A 16294-nucleotide genomic window follows, 5' to 3' on the forward strand; every position below is an offset into this window, starting at 1 on the left:
TGCTCCTTTAAAACAATTTGAGTCTGCTTGAAATGTTTGCCTTGAAAAAAAAAACGTCATGATGTAGAACTACAAGTCTGTCAGACTTCTGACATGAAAACCAAACTAGGTAGCAGAGTTTGGCTCTTCCTCACCCAGTTTTAAGCCTCCTGCGTGGCTGTTTTTCTTCCACTTAATTACTGGGTTTCAGCCTTCATATGAAAGTAGTGATTATTAGCACCTGTTGGGTATAATTGGTTAATCATACCCTAAAAACAGATCCTACTAAATCTCTGACTTTATGCAAGTGCATCTTTAAAAAACTGATAGTGTTTGGAGGGTAATGGGTGGTCACACATGATATTATAATGTGAATGCTGAATCAGCATCCTTTCTCTTTATTGTTCCAACTTTTTAACTTATTTTTCCACACTTTTTTTGGAACGTAACTATTTTTGCACACTTTGTGCTACTTGAACTGTTTACATGTCAAAATGTTTTGCTTGTTTAGGAGATGGCTGCTATGATATTTTGTAACTGTGATACTTTTCAAAATACTAAACTTTGTTAACAAAATGTATTTATTTAAAAAAAATCATTTTTAAAAAACACTGAGTTCACTTCACGTCCCTCAAAAACATTACTCTCTTTGAAATCTTGAGCTTATTGGCTCCATTGTAGTCTTCTTATTTCATTTGTTGGCTCTTAGTTGATGTCTTACTAATTTTTGCTTTTAGCTGGTCTTTTGTTTCTTTAAGCTTTGAGCTACTTTTACATTTTCATACTTTTACCTTGTAGCAGCTTCAGCTATCAGCTAAACCTGTTAGCTTTGTTATTTTTAGCTAGTCTTTTGATATTTTTAGTTTTTATCTAGTGTTTTGCTTATTTTAGCTTTAACAACTGAGTTTCAGCTTCTTCAGCAGATTTCAGCAGTCATTCAGCTCTCAGCTTTCCCACTGCATTTTTTTTTACAGAAAATGCAATTTCTCTATTTTAGTCTTTATATTTTGGTAGCTTTAATTCTGAATGGATTTCTAAAGCAATTGGAATTTATATTCCTATTTTACAGCACATTTATTACACCTGCCTAAGAATTTTGCACAGTTCTGTATGTTTAGTTTTTAATCCACGTAACTAAATTTGTATTCAAACTGTATTTATTTATTCAAGTTGCTACGGATGGTTTAATGAAGGACTGCAGTGTTTTATTTGTATTCAGACCTGTTGGACACTTTCCTTCTAACCCGGCTCCAGTGGTTGTTGGCCGTGCTTTTATTTTGAAAGTCTGACCGGACATCCGTGTTTACTTTAGCTGCTCCTCAACCTGTTTGTTAATCGCGCTGTGTGGCTTATTAACACCCAACTCCACAATAAGCCGGGGCTCATAACTCAGGGAGATTATACTCACCGTCGCCAGGAGGAAACAAAGCGCTTTTTGGCAGCAGATACAACAAAACAACGGTTTGGTTTGTCGCCAGCTTGTAATTTGGTGTCGGAAATCAAACGGAGAGGCTTTTCTAATGTAGCTTGTTAGCTCTGTGTGCCTGCGTTGGTTGCGTACAGTCAGTGTACACACACAGGCTTTTTGTTCTGCTCTTGGACAGCCTCTGCATGACAAATTATCGCCAGTGTTCAGTACAGACAGGGCGGTGAAACAGCGGGTGCTCTATTGAGAAGCGTGTCAAGAAGAAACCCCCTGGTTGTCAACCCCAACCCCCGGGGCTAACCCCCGGTCATCGAGCGAATTAATGGCCGGAAATCCGCGGAGGGGCGCCGGTCTCATCAACTTGATGAAGGACGCCTTTCAGCCCCACCAGCAGCCTCTTCTGCCTCACCAACCCGCAGTGGTCGATAAGAAAATGGTGGAGAAATGCTGGAAACTCATGGATAAGGTACTGACAGTCACTTTGGGCTAGCAAATGTTAAAAATAAAACAGAAAACCTATTTTTTTTCCTGACGTTCAAGTCTGTATCATAACTATGTTTACTCTTACTTCCATTTTCTTTGTTATTTATGGCTAAGTCTTGGTTATTGTTTAACTTTCTAACCTCCCTAACTAAACATTTTAGTGTAACATTGCAGTAATGTTAAAAAAGTTTACTTTTAAGCCAAACAGCATAAGACACCCCCATACAAAAAGCCATTTACCCACACATTTTAACATTAACTTGATGTCTGAGCTGTATGAGAAAACCAAATGCATTTAAATTGGTGCACAATGGTGCCCCTGATGCATTATCTAATTGGGATGATGTGAAGTAGGTCACATTAGTGTCCCTGTGAGAACAACCCATTTTCAGTAGTGGATCAGAAGAGGTGTGTGTATATATATATATATATATATATATATATATATATATATATATATATATATATATATATATATATGCTGCAGGAGGAAAGGGCCGGGTTCGGTCCATTCATTGCAGCCACTCCAGTTTTATCTCCTGCCGTCAGCGTTGACTTAGATGGAGATAAGAGAAGAAAGCAGGGAGAGATGGGGGGGAGACGAGACTTCAGAAGATATTAATTCAGGAGGGCTGGAGTGGTATGTGTGTTGTGCTGCCTCACTTACACCTACAGAAAAATGGCCTTATGGCACTACCTTGTCCCTTTTAAGTCTTTAAGGTTTTAAGCCCCTTTCTGCCTGGGCTGGCTTGCTGTTGAAGTAATATAATTAATGTCAAAAAGTAAATTAGAAAGGTTTCTGTGAAACATTTCCTGTAAATGCAGCAGCTGACTTTGCAAATCACTACATGCGGTTTTGCCTCCGATTCTTGGAACATCATAATACTTCCACTATTTTCTTGACCTTTTAGGACCCAGTGCAGTAAATGACTGTATGTCTGTGACTAGAGACATAAATTACTTTGTTTTTCCTCTAGCCCTGGTTTGCTCATATCCAATAATGGCACAGAATCATGATGCTGAAGTCGGATTGGATGTGAAAAATCAGAAAGCTAGTAAAAATATTTTAAGATCATTCGTAGTTGTCTAGTAAAACATATAGCAATTGTTAAATTAAGACTGTTTAACTGTCGGTAATGCCTAATGCGGATTACTGAAGTGGATCCTTGTCTGCTTGTTTTACCACAAAGACAGTCACTTTTATTATCATAATATCAGCTATGTTATGGCCTGGCTTAAAGTCCATAACAAAAAAGGAGAAGCATGTAAAAATTGAAAAACAAACATGCAAACATCAGGCTGTCTAGTGTAGAAAATATAGAGACTGCTCCTAGGATGGGTGGATCTTTTGTAGACTTCACCGAAGACCGTGGCCAACTGCCTCCAGTTCCTCGTCAGCAATCATCTGAGGAACCTGCAGCACACACACACACACACACACACACACAGGGAATAGGCCTGGGGTTGTATTATAAATTGGTAGCTCATCCAGGGTGGGAATAATATATGAGATGAATACAGCCATTGTGCATACCATCCAAAATAATTGGATTAAACATTTAGAAATGGCACTTTTCCCTAAAGAATTCCACTTTTTTTCTCCCTAATCTTTGGAACCTATTTTGTTTATTAACTTCTTAAGTTTGAACATTCATGCAACTGCATTAAATGATTGTCTACTGGCATTAGTTTATACTTTTTTTTTTTTTAAAGTTGTATAGCCAAACACCTCAGTGGTGCTATAGGAGGCTGGGAGGAAAACATTAAAACAAAAGTTTAAGTTTACTGCAGAGTGATGAGCAAAGAGTCTAGTTTCACTCATTTAAAAATAACATCCAGGTTCAGCACCTCTTCCTCTTATGGTTTTCTGTGTTTATCTGTTTTTAGGCTTGGATAGTAATACTGGCATAAAAGTAATATTAAAAGGCATTCAGAAATGACTTGAATTGTTATCTTAAGCAGTGCAATTAATGATCTAAGTGTAAAACCTTATAACCTTTAAAATGATGAACATCAAGGATTTTTAATAATAGTTTGTCATATTTCATCAGAACGCAGCAGAGCAGTGGTTAGAGCTGTTGCCTCACAGCAGGACGGTCACAGGTTCGCCCCCCGTCTGGGACCTGTCTGTGAGGAGGTTGCATCTTCTCTTGTATACGTGGGTTTTCTCCATGCGTGTTAGGTTAATTGGTAACTCCAAATTGTCCGTAGCTGTGAGAGAGAATGTGATTTGTTGTTTGTCTCGTTCGTCTCTCTGTGGTCCTGTGATGGACTCGCGACCTGTCCAGGGTGTCCCCCGCCTGTCGCAGGATATTTCATCAGAACTCATCACCTTTTCTCTTATGCTGAATCCGAAGCTGCACATCAATCCAACTAGTCATGTAATTTGTGAATTACACTCATCTCCAATGGGATTTATTCCATTTATTCATTCATCCATTCATCGGTCTTGTATATGTGTTTAACCTGTTCAGAATCACGTTGAAGCTGGAATTTATCCAAGTTGTCAGAGGGCGACAGGCAGGTTGCATCCTGGACGTGTTGCCAGTTCATTAAAGGGTCAAAACAGAGATAAAAACCAGCCATGCACTATCAGAGTAAGATTCATAAATAATCCTAACATGCATGGTTTTTGGGGCTGTTGGAGAAAACTCAGGTAGATTCAGCTTGTTCTAAAGTTTTTAATTTCATTTTTGAGACCCATCACCGTTTTATTTGCTTCCTACAAGAGTTCCTGAGCTGTTGTGTTTCTCATCCAGGTGGTGCGTTTATGCCAAAACCCCAAAGTGGCGTTGAAGAACAGCCCACCTTACATCCTCGATCTGCTGCCGGACACCTACCAGCACCTGCGCACCATCCTGTCCCGATACGAGGGCAAGATGGAGATTCTCGGGGAAAATGAGTATTTCCGTGTGGTCATTGACAACTTGACCAACAAGACGAAGCAGACCATGAGCCTTTTTAAGGAGGCCAAGGAGAGGATGTATGAGGAGAACTCCCAGCCCAGGTAGGCTCACAACCCGATGAAGTCTTCTTCAGACATCGAAGTGTTGCATTAGGAGGCAGAGGAATGTTTAGATACATGACAGATGGTGCTGAGCTAATCACTGTTTGTCTTGGCATCCAGTCGATACCGTAATCCTTTAAGATCATGATAATAGGATAGCAGGATCATTTCTAACATGGTGGGACTGATTCTTCCTGACTTGAAGCTTGGGTATCTCTGCTCTTTAAGCACAATCTAAACCTTTTAACTTTTAGTTGCACGTCTCTGCCAAACTGTGCATATTGATTGATTCAAAACAAGTGAAATGTTTTGCACAAATGGGAAGCAAATGTTCCCTTTTTTTTTTTCAAAAAACTTAGAATATTTTCTTTGCTGTATTGAAAAGTCACTAATAAGTAACAAACTAAGATGAAGTAAAATGACTGAAACGCAAGATAAAGGTTCACAATCACCTCAACTTCCTGTTTCTCAGAAAGCGATTACCAAGCACAAATTCATCCTTCCTCTCACACTGATTTTTATCAAGCATTTCCTCATAGATCTGCGAACGTATCACTCACCAGAGATTTTAGTTCAAACAGTGCTGTCAGCTGAACCATCAAAGTGGCATTCATCGTGTGCTGACAGTGTTGAAGGCCACATGTAAATACCACATGTTGTGGAGCTTTTTACTTTTATCACTCATCTTTGAATGGCTTCTTAAACACATCTGGAGTCAACCTGGGTGTCCTTTTTAAAATCTCTGGACAACATTAGTAAGGCAGAAACGGGCTGTGAAAGATTCCTTCTGTGTCTGATAAATCTGGAGCTAAACTGTCACTATTTGTTGTTTTCTGTGTTTTGTCTTTTTTCTTTTTTTCTTTCTCGGTCAGGCGTAACCTCACAAAGCTGTCGCTGATCTTCAGTCACATGCTAGCAGAGCTCAAAGCCATCTTCCCCAATGGCCTATTTCAGGGTGATAACTTCAGGATTACCAAAGCTGATGCTGCTGAATTTTGGAGAAGATCATTTGGCGACAAGTGAGTTTCCAAAGTTAAATAGCGATTGCTCCGTAACGTGGAAAAAGGCAGTTATATCTGCAGCTATGTACAGCACTGAAAAAGTATTCGCCCCCTGATTCCTTCTGTTTTTGCTTTTTTGTCATATTTAAATGTTTCATCAGCAAACACATTTTAATGTCAGACAAATATAACCTGAGTAAATACAAAATACACTTTTTAAAAGATGGTTTTATTTATTAAGGATAGAAAGCAAAAATCCTGGTTCCATCAATGACTGCGGGTTGTTCACCTCCTGAAGCAGCAAAGCAGTCCCAGACCATCACACTGCCACCACCATGTTTGACTTTTCTGGAACGAAGTGTTAGTTTTACACCAGATGTAACAGGATACACACCTTCCAAAAAGTTCCACTTTGTCCAGTGATATTTCCCAGAAGTCTTGGACATTATTAGGATGTTGGTTTTTTTTGGGGGGGAAAACGTAAGACAAATATTTGTTGTTTTTGCTCAGCAGTGGTTTGGGCCTTTTCCTGTTGTTGAATCTTGAACTCTGACCTTAACTGAGGAAGGTGAGGCCTGCAGAGTTTTAGATGTTGGTCTGGGTTCTTTCGGGACCTCCTGAATGAGTCGTTAATGTGGTTTTTGGAGTAATTTTGGTCGGCTGGCTGCTCCTGGGAAGGTTCACCACTGTTTCATGTTTTCTCCATTTGTGGATATTTAAGTCATTTCTTGATTCTACAGGTCTGGCATTAATGAGGCTGGTGAAACTTAAGTCAACTTTCCAGAAAATCCAATTAATTCATGATTTAAGGCGGGGCAACCTGCCCTTTTTCACATAAGGGCAGGTTGGTTTGGATAGATTTTTGTCCCTTAATAAATGATATATCATATGAAAACTGCATTTTGTATGTACTCAGGTTATCTTTGTCTGATATTAACATCTGCAAATCTTTGACTGTTTTGATTCTTTACACTCTTTCTGGTTTTGGCCTTAGATTTCAGAGACTTTCTTCTTGCTAAAACAACTTCCTTTCTCCTTTTTACAGGACCATTGTACCGTGGAGGATGTTTCGTCAGGCCCTCCATGAGTTTCACCCCATAAGTTCAGGTTTGGAGGCCATGGCGCTGAAATCCACCATCGACCTCACCTGCAACGACTACATCTCCGTGTTTGAGTTTGACATCTTCACCAGACTCTTCCAGGTAACGCCTCCAACTGCAAGATATTCTGAGCACCTACAAGTTTTTAGTCAAAGGTCGTAAATAATATCAAGTAACTTCCAGTTATTAGCAGTCTCAGATAATTTAGGGGGAATTATATTTTATTTTTTTATTATTTCAGCCATATTTTATCAGAAATCATCAAATCCAGCGAGTCTCTTATGCAGATTAGGCAGTGCACAAGAGTGACAGATTAATTTTGGCATTGGCATAGAAATAATCAAACACTGTTGTAACAAAATGTCTTGTGCTTCACCAAATTTGTTTTTGTCAGACCTGAGGACAGATTTAGTTTCAGGCCTGGTTGGTTTCAGTTCTACTTGTTGCAGCGAAAATGGAAGTTCCTGAATTAAAAAAAAAAAAACCTCTGTGTGCGCACTTGTGTGTTTGCGTAGCCATGGTCGTCTCTTCTAAGGAACTGGAACAGTCTGGCAGTCACACATCCTGGTTACATGGCCTTCCTAACCTACGACGAGGTCAAGGCTCGACTGCAGAGGTTTATCCACAAACCTGGCAGGTAGGACCCAAACAAGAGTCCAACGAATCACAAATACCCTCAATAAACGTTAAAGATCTTAGATTAATCCGAGAGCGATTAGTCTGGACAATAAACTGCATCGTACATGTTTCTGTGTACCTTTTGGTTGAGATTCTTGTCTGTTTTTCAGCTACATCTTCAGGCTGAGCTGCACTCGGTTGGGCCAGTGGGCGATCGGATACGTGACAGCTGATGGGAACATCCTGCAGACCATCCCCCATAACAAACCACTTTTCCAAGCCCTCATTGATGGATATAGAGAGGGATTGTAAGTCACATTCGAACGTAGTATGAAAGCTACAGTTTATACCCGTTTGTTTGTTTTGTATGACATTAAGTTTGCACCTCTCAGTCCTGGGCAATCTGATCGCTCTAAATACAAGCGTAAATATTCAAACCAGACCTCTTCTCTGAGACTTACCTTCAGAGATGTTCTGGTACACAAGCCATCCTGAGCTACGCTGTAGGACCACCTACTGAACTGACAACATTCTGCACAAGCAGTTATCACAGAGGTAGAATCATTTGTGTGTGTCTGTTTGTGTTTTTAACTGTGTGGTGGCTTTTCTAGCTATCTTTTCCCAGACGGCCGAGCACAAAACCCCGACTTAACGGGGCTGTGTGAACCTTCTCCACAGGACCACATCAAAGTTACTCAGGTTTGTTTGTTTCAAGCACTTTTTAGCATTACTCAAGATAAGCAAGGCAGAATAAACACCATGTAAGCTTCAACATGGAGTTAAATACATGAAATCTTGGTGATCTGAATGAGTAAAACAACCTCTTTCGTTATTCTCCCTGCAGGAGCAGTATGAGCTGTACTGTGAGATGGGCTCCACTTTCCAGCTGTGTAAGATCTGTGCAGAGAACGATAAGGATGTAAAGATCGAGCCCTGCAGACACCTGATGTGCACTTCCTGTCTGACTGCCTGGCAGGTGAGATTATCGACTTCACGCTGTTAACCTTTAACGCACCGACATGAAGCAGCTCTGGGAAACCTAACAGCTTTGCTTATTGCCATAAATATTTATTCAATTTTCAATTTAGTCTTTTAAATGACACAAATTTCAGTTTATTTGGATTACCAAAAGCTCTGGAAAAAATGTCTTGATTTATAATATTGTCTACTTTATGATTTTCTGTATTTTGGTAAAAGTTTTCCCGTTTCCCTTTCTTCAGTACAAATAGGATTTATGACACACAGTTTTTTCTTTCTTTTTAATCACCACTGATATTCCTTTTCAATTTTTTTGTTGAAAAGGTAAAAGAGTCTTAATTTTAGGTACCAGTATGTGCATTTATTATTATTTTACACGCCCAAAAAGAGTTTTGCTGTCAGTCGTTTAATATGAGTAGGAAAGCTAAAAATGAAAGTGCTGTTTGGTGCATCAGTCTGAGTTCGTACAGAATTCTGTGAAATGGATATTTAGCTGAATTTACATGATTCTTCTGATAAACTCAGCATACAAATGATTCTAGTCACCCTGAGTTACTGGATATGCATAAAAAGAAATTCTCACCTTTTTTAAAATTATTTTTAGCTTGGTCATAGAGTTTTGTAGGTAAAGCAGGTGTTTGATGAACAGTCGTTCTTCTCACGCACACATATATTTATTCAAAATCTATTTAAATCAGGAACAGAACATAAGGAATATTACACATCAGAGTCACTGTTGGCCTGTACGTCAGCTGATTTACAGATCCACTTCCTGGTTGGGCTTTTAGGAAAATTGAATTAACAAAAAGAAACTGGTCATCTAAAATAAGCAATAAAACAAGCCATTTCACCCTCACACACACACACACACACACACACACATTCATATATTTATTTTAATGCAACATTACACCTAGGGGAGGAAAAATATAGTCCAGTATCAGTTCTATAAGCTGGTAAACATCAGTATCCACAGATTTCCTTTCGTTTCAGCTTCTGTTTCGCCTGAGAGTAATAAAAAAAAACTTTTCTGGTTTATAGTCTCCATTAACTGCTCCCCTTGAACTTCTGGCTTTTAAAATCATTTAGTTTCTTCTGACCTTAAGGTTAGTGTTTATTTTATGCTTTGGATAAGGGATTACACAGAAATGTACATTTTGGTTAAAATACAAAAAATGCAATTAGCCATTCTCAGTGATTAGAAGTAGTTATAATGTGTTTATTTCTTTTAGGAAAGCATCAGCAGCTTTACTTTGCATAAAATGGTAGTAAGAGTGTCACATACATTATGACACTCTGGTTCTTTAAAATACTTTTCAGCTTCTGACCCACAAATTAACAGCAGCAGAAGCTTGTGACTCCAACTATCTTTGGTTAAAGTATGCAAACATGAATAAGCTAATTAAACATCCAAATACTAGTTGTTGTTTTTTTTTTGACAGTAACACATTCCATCTCCAATAACAATTATGACAAAAGAAAATCATTTTTCAGTTTAATTTTGTATCTGAAATCATCTCAAGACCTTAAACTTGATGTTTTATGACCCGTAGTGGGATCCTGCCGTCACATAAATGTTCTGTGTTTATGGATCAGGAGTCAGAGGGTCAAGGCTGCCCGTTTTGCCGCTGTGAGATTAAAGGCACCGAGCCCATTGTGGTGGACCCTTTCCACCCAAAGGCCGGCGGGGCTTCCTTTGCTGGTTTCCAAGCGTCCAGCAGAGCAGAAGCAGCTGCCAACGACGAGGAAGACGACGATCGGCTGGAGGACCAGCATCTTCTCATGAACAGGCTCTGCAGCGCGGTGAGACAGCCACGTTGATTTATCCAAGCGTGCTTAATGATCTCACTGCGAGCGTCGTGTAACACCTCTGATTGTGTTTGTGGTTTTTCCAGGATGACCGTCCAGCTTCTCCGTTGTCCCAGCTGCCTCCGGTGCCTCCACGACTGGACCTCCTGCAGCAGAGATCCTCCAGCTCGCATCCCGCTCTGAGTCAGGGCGCCACACCCAAGGCAAGTGCATGTGGTGCTAAACTGAAAGGACTTTTTCTCCCAGTTATAAAGCAACACGTTTGCAGGTCTGCAGGTGGGTTTGTCTAGCAGCAGATCTTTTCTGGTGAATCTTCAGTGAGTGTTATTTTGAACAAAATCCTTCGGTCTCAAAGTGTGTAAACATGTTTTAAATAGAAAATGGCTCCTATTTTACAAAGTTGGTCTTTGTGTTACCATCTCTCTGTCAGAGAAAAGGGAAATGCAAAGCCTGAAGGGTATTTTTGTTGGTGTCCACATAATTTGACTATGACATGTTGTTGAGTCTTGAATGTTCTGTGAACCTAAAATATTTCTGTCCTGATATTTGTGGACTTTGTCACATTTTCTGTTTTCATACTTCCAAGCAGTATCATATATGACCACCACTGTAGAAAACGACAATAATGCAGCTCTTATCAAATTGATTTTGTTCAGCAGATTTCATTTAAATGTTTCATTCAGTTATTAAACAGGTTTGGTGAGTACCCAAAAAAATATCCCAGTTCATGCAAACTGTGTGAATGCCTGAGTGGTTTTTCTGACCAGCAGTATACTGTTTATATTTATTAGTTATCGTCAAGCTCAATCAGGAACGTTCTGATCCACCTCCAGGCTGACTGAAGCCTGTTTTCCACATGAACTCTTTTCCATTCGGCTGAAGGAAACTGAATGTTTTGGTTTTATGTTTACACCTTGGTGTTTGGCAGGAATCTGATCACACTGGACCTTTGGCGACCTTGCCACAGAAATCAGAAAACCAGTAATGTAAACATGAAACGTGTGTGTTTTAATTGGCTTTTGAATGCTGCATAAGTAATCGGCCAACAGAGGCAGTTATATTTACATACAGAGCAAGATATCAACTTTCTGTCATACTCTGAATGAGACAACGTCCAGAGTATGATGTTTATATGAGAGGGGGTGGGATTTCTCTCAAATGACTTCATGCAGATTATAGTCTGAATTATGGGACATATTCACACTATTTGTTCTCAAAGAATAAATCTTTTAAAGCACTTATTATATATAAATTAGTGTACAAAAGTTTTAAACCAGCCCTAATTTTGTTATACTTCCCAAATCTGTCTCTTTGGAAAGGAAAAACAAAGAGAGATGACTCAAATGTTTGTTTCCGTTGTAAGATGCCATGAAACCTCTCATCTGCTACAACTCCAGGTCCGAAACACTTGGGACTCTGTGTAAAATGTAAATAAAAACAGAATGCAAGTTTTGCAAATCTCATGAGCCCATATTTTATTAAATTATATATAGCAAGCTTATCAAATGTTTAAACTAAGAGTGTACCATTTTCTGGAAAGAAAATAAGTTGTGAATTTGATGGCAGCATCACATCTGATAAAAGTTGGAATAGGGGCAACTAAATAAGAAACAGCATTTTGTAACTAATTAGGTTAATTGTCAACAGGTCAGTAAGAAGACTTGATATAAAATGAGCATTTTAGAGAGGCTGTAAAGACTGGCAGAGGTTCTCCAGTCTGCAAAAGATTGCGTCTCCAATTAGTGGAGCATCCCAACCTTTTGGAATTGGGGATGTATATGAATGCAAATTATTTGCCTTATGTTGCACACGCTGCACACATTTTGAGCTACAAACTACCCTAGCCCTAAATAATACACTGTGCTTTCTAAGTTTACTCTAAATCAGAACAAAGTTTCACTAAATGAACCTTATGTTGTGCAGTCTACTGTACATATACAGTAAATGTCTGTACTTGGGGGTCAAAAATGGCCAAAAATCAAGTAAAAACTCTGGAATATTGAATCTGGAAAAGTCTGACATGTTAAAATGAGAACGGTGTAGGAACTTTGCATTAAACAGGACTTTGTTACTACTTCAAATATTACTCCAAATACGGCCTCATTTAGCTTAAAGTAAGCAGGAAATGTTGTTTACGTGGCAGCCAAAGTAAAGTCTTCACATCTGTCCTGGTTTACATCCCAGATTGCAGCCACTCACAGAGACAAGCCTCTACCTCCTCCTCCTGGCCTGAGAGACCTCCCCCCTCCTCCCCCTCCTGAGCGGCCTTCCCTCGCAGGCCAGGACTCCAGATTCCAGAGGAGACCCCTGCCCTCCACCCCCGACCAGCCTGCCTGGGCTGCCAACTACATGGTCCCACGGCCCGCCACGAAGGCCCCGTCGATTTTGTCCTCCATCCCTCAGGGCGGTGGCTCCAACGGCGAGGCAGCCAAACCTCAAGCAGTTACCAACGCCGTCTACTGCCTGGCTGCGAGGTATGACTCTTCATGTGACATGCCGGGGACAGGAAGTGATACAACAAGACAAAAACTATTGAATTTCTTTTTTTTTTGTGGTAACAAAACTTCAGACGAGTGGACATAACCTCGTACCAACCAACCAACAGTAACTCTGACTCAGCCGTGAGTCAGACAGCTGCCGCGGTGTCCACATATATGCAGAACCAAGGCTTTAAAGCAGCCCCAGAGTCTAGCAGGGTTTCTTTTCCTTTCCTGTTTAGTTCTTTCTACTTGTAGGATGTAACAGTAATTGAATGAGAAGCAAACCTCTGGAAAGAGACTTCACCAAAAACAGATTTATTAATAATGAGATTGTAGTTTACAAAGAGCTTCACATCAACTTGTACCTAATTTTAGTTTAGAACATGATTGTTTTTACCTCAGCACCATTTTATAAAGAAACTGCTCTTTGTTCAGGTCTCTGCCACCGTCAGTGGTGTCGAGTGGAGAGAAGCCATCATCAGACCCCGAGGAGAACGAGTACATGAGCCCCACCTCCCTCCCAGTTTCCAGCACCCCCTGGGTCATATCGGGCTCCCTGGTGCCCCCACCGCCAGCCCAGGCAGCCAACCACAATGACATCAGGTAAACGGGAGAATTAGGGCATCGTTGTGCCAGTTTTTATACCTACTTCAATTCAGTTTGGTTATATAGAGCCAGAAAAGTCATCTTGGGGCTGAACAGGAATGTAAGAAGGTTAATAAAAACAAAAATGGAAGAAATTTCCTTCCCATTTTCTGCCTGTTTTTCTTATTTTTAAAATGGCTTCCTGGACCTACGCATACGTTACATCAAATACATAAACCAAATCTTAGGAAATATTCCTGGATTACATGTTGGTGTCCGAAGCAGAGAGGCTTTTTAGAACAACTGGTCCCTTTGCTGCTATACTGCTGGGCCATATCCAGAACATTGTGGTTTATGAAAGCTTGTTTTCAGTCTTTGTGAGTGTTTCGGAGAATTTAAGATTATTGGAAACCTCAAATGTAGTGCTAAAAACACATTTCCCCTTAGTGGCAGGAACATAAAAAGCACAAATACTGTTGCTGTTTTTAAGAAACGTTGTGCTCACAATAGATTGGTTCTTTATTATTGTTTTAGTAGAGAAGGGGTTGTAGAAATGATCATTCCCAGCTCTAACAGCTGATGCAGAACTCGTGTATGTAAAACATTACTCTGATCTGTAGTCATTAACAGGAAAGACCTGGATGTTTGATATTCAAATTGTCAGTGCTCTAGATCAGATTATCATTAAAAATGGACACATGCAGACATCTGTGGACTGTAAAATACATTTTGAATCTTCACTGAGCTCTAACAGGATGATACTGTGACTTTATTATCTTTTTAGTGTCCACTAGGGGGCTCCACAGCCCCACAGCTGGTGATGCTGTGTTCTTTACCTTTAAAGGATTTAAGATTTTTAATTCCATTACACTGCATGCAAAACTGTTTATACATATGTTTTAAATACTCTGCTTTTTTTCCCAGAAGTAATATTAGACTATTTATTTTTCTGGGTTTAAGTGTGGAAAGTCAGATTATAAGAGCGTCATGCGCAGCTGATAGGATTATACTTTGCTGAATGGTCAAAAACTGAGCTGTGAAATGCTTAATCTTTGTAAAAATCCTTTTTCCCCCTGGAAGTGAAGGGGAGGACATCGACTCAGAAGACCCTCAAGTGTACGAATCCATGTTTAACATCCAGAGTCAGGCCGGCTCCTCTGAGACGACGCAGACCTGCGACCTCGGTAACTCTCCTCCGTTCACTTTCAGAAGTTTTAATCAAAATAGTTATTGTTCGGTCTTTGCTGAAGTCGTTTGAGAATAACTCAGTTTATTTTCTGCACAATCAAATTAGTAAGAGTTCTCATAATTACATCAATTCGGAGCCAAATTTTGATTACTAATTACCTTTTGTAATTACAATTATTTGTTCACTAATAAAGAATTTATGCCCTGGAATCATTAGGGAATCAGTGTAAACTTTGTTCCTTTGCACAAATGTTTGTTTTTCCTTCCATACTTGATGCATGCTGTTTGCTTCTTGGCTCCATGAGGTCATTGTTGTGCTGTTTGTGTTTCAGAGCACCCTCAGCATTCAGCTGTGGTTTCCCAGGAGAAGGAGGATATCGGTGTGGAGGATGTTTATGGATATGACTGTCCCCGGCCGGTCGTCCCTCCTGCCCCCACCAGAAGAGACATCAGCTGTCCCTCTGCAGCCTTCAGCTCGCTCAGCATGGACGCTTCCGTGGAAGCTGGTTAGTTTTTGCAGTCTTAAAAAGAATGGGAAACAACAAAAAAAAAACAGAAGTTGAACCTCGCAAGTGTTGCAAGACATTCAGGAGACTCCTGAATGTCTGCTACTCACAGCCCAATGAAATACCACCTTAACTGACAGTCTTCTTGCCTGTGTGTGTGTGTGTGTGTGTGTTTGTCTGTCAGGTACATTTGCAGCTGGTGTCGAACTTGAACGTCCCCCCAGACCTCTCCCACGTCGAGCCAACTCTGACCGGCGGCCTCGACCTTTCAACTGTGACTTGTCTGCTCCGCTGCCAGAGCTCCCCGGTCCCTCCTCCTCTGCCTCCCCCCCTCCTCCTCTTCCTCCTCCCCCTCCTCCTGCTGCTGCTGCTGCTCCTGCTGCTCCTGCTGCTCCTGCTGCCCCTGCTGCCCCTGCTGCTGCCGGCCCCGGAAGCTTGGCCCTGAACGGGGAGATCGAATGCCTGATGTCCCAGGGCTACTCCATCCAGGACATCCAAAAAGCCCTGATGATTGCTCAGAACAACCTGGAGACGGCCAAGAACATCCTGCGCGAGTTCGTCTCCATCCCCTCCGCGGCGCACATCGCCACATAGTCACTCCAGTCCTGCNCACCCACCGTCTCCTGCCTCTGTCTCCACTCTGTGCCATTATCACGGGCAGCATTTACCAAGCACTTTCCTGCAGGGCCACAAGTACTCGCCAGAAAAGACTCACTCCGAAGGAAAGCATTGCGTTCACGTCAGACCCGAAGACGAAACATCCAAAGTCAATTGTAATCAACTGCGTCAGGTATTATTTGCTTTTCTAAAGAGTTTTGGTGTGAAAACAGATTATTTTGTTTATGTTGGACAAGCGAAGCCTCAAACCTGGAGACGGAAGGCTTCGATCCGGCCAGCAGGAGCAGCACGACGTTCATCTCAGTACGATGTGAATGCAGGATACACGGAGAATGAAAGCCTGTAAACTGAGCTGTCTGAAGCCAAGTTTTGACCCTGCTGCACTTAGCTGAGGTTAACCTGTGCTACGGCAGCGCCCCCCCCCGTCTTTAAGTGCATTCTCTCATTAAGCTACGTTGACTGTTCAGCAGAAGGGCGCTGCAGATTGCTTCTCGCTGCTGCGGCGGCTCTTCAGTT

At 40.9% G+C, this 16294-nt stretch overlaps 1 protein-coding gene across 1 annotated transcript; it reads left to right on the forward strand.

Moving 5' to 3' along the window:
- Positions 1-1291: 1291 nt before the first annotated feature.
- On the forward strand, positions 1292-15777 carry LOC108238085 (E3 ubiquitin-protein ligase CBL). The gene is made up of 15 exons (XM_017419931.3): positions 1292-1871; positions 4648-4895; positions 5768-5914; positions 6942-7098; positions 7512-7633; positions 7785-7922; positions 8226-8313; positions 8459-8590; positions 10189-10395; positions 10488-10604; positions 12586-12875; positions 13317-13484; positions 14547-14650; positions 14987-15160; positions 15345-15777. The coding sequence occupies exons 1-15, from the start codon at positions 1728-1730 to the stop codon at positions 15752-15754; spliced, it is 2646 nt and encodes an 881-aa protein (XP_017275420.1). The 5' UTR covers positions 1292-1727; the 3' UTR covers positions 15755-15777.
- The last annotated feature ends 517 nt before the right edge of the window (positions 15778-16294 follow it).

This window comes from Kryptolebias marmoratus, linkage group LG13, assembly GCF_001649575.2.
Source record: "Kryptolebias marmoratus isolate JLee-2015 linkage group LG13, ASM164957v2, whole genome shotgun sequence".
Classification (NCBI taxonomy): Eukaryota; Metazoa; Chordata; class Actinopteri; order Cyprinodontiformes; family Rivulidae; genus Kryptolebias; species Kryptolebias marmoratus.

Bases quoted from the DNA above. Each gene is read 5' to 3' on its own strand.
- LOC108238085 (XM_017419931.3), top strand. From the start codon at position 1,728: ATGGCCGGAAATCCGCGGAGGGGCGCCGGTCTCATCAACTTGATGAAG. The intron at 5,915-6,941 runs GTGAGTTTCCAA...TCCTTTTTACAG, and splicing joins AGAAGATCATTTGGCGACAA to GACCATTGTACCGTGGAGGA. The intron at 12,876-13,316 runs GTATGACTCTTC...CTCTTTGTTCAG, and splicing joins GTCTACTGCCTGGCTGCGAG to GTCTCTGCCACCGTCAGTGG.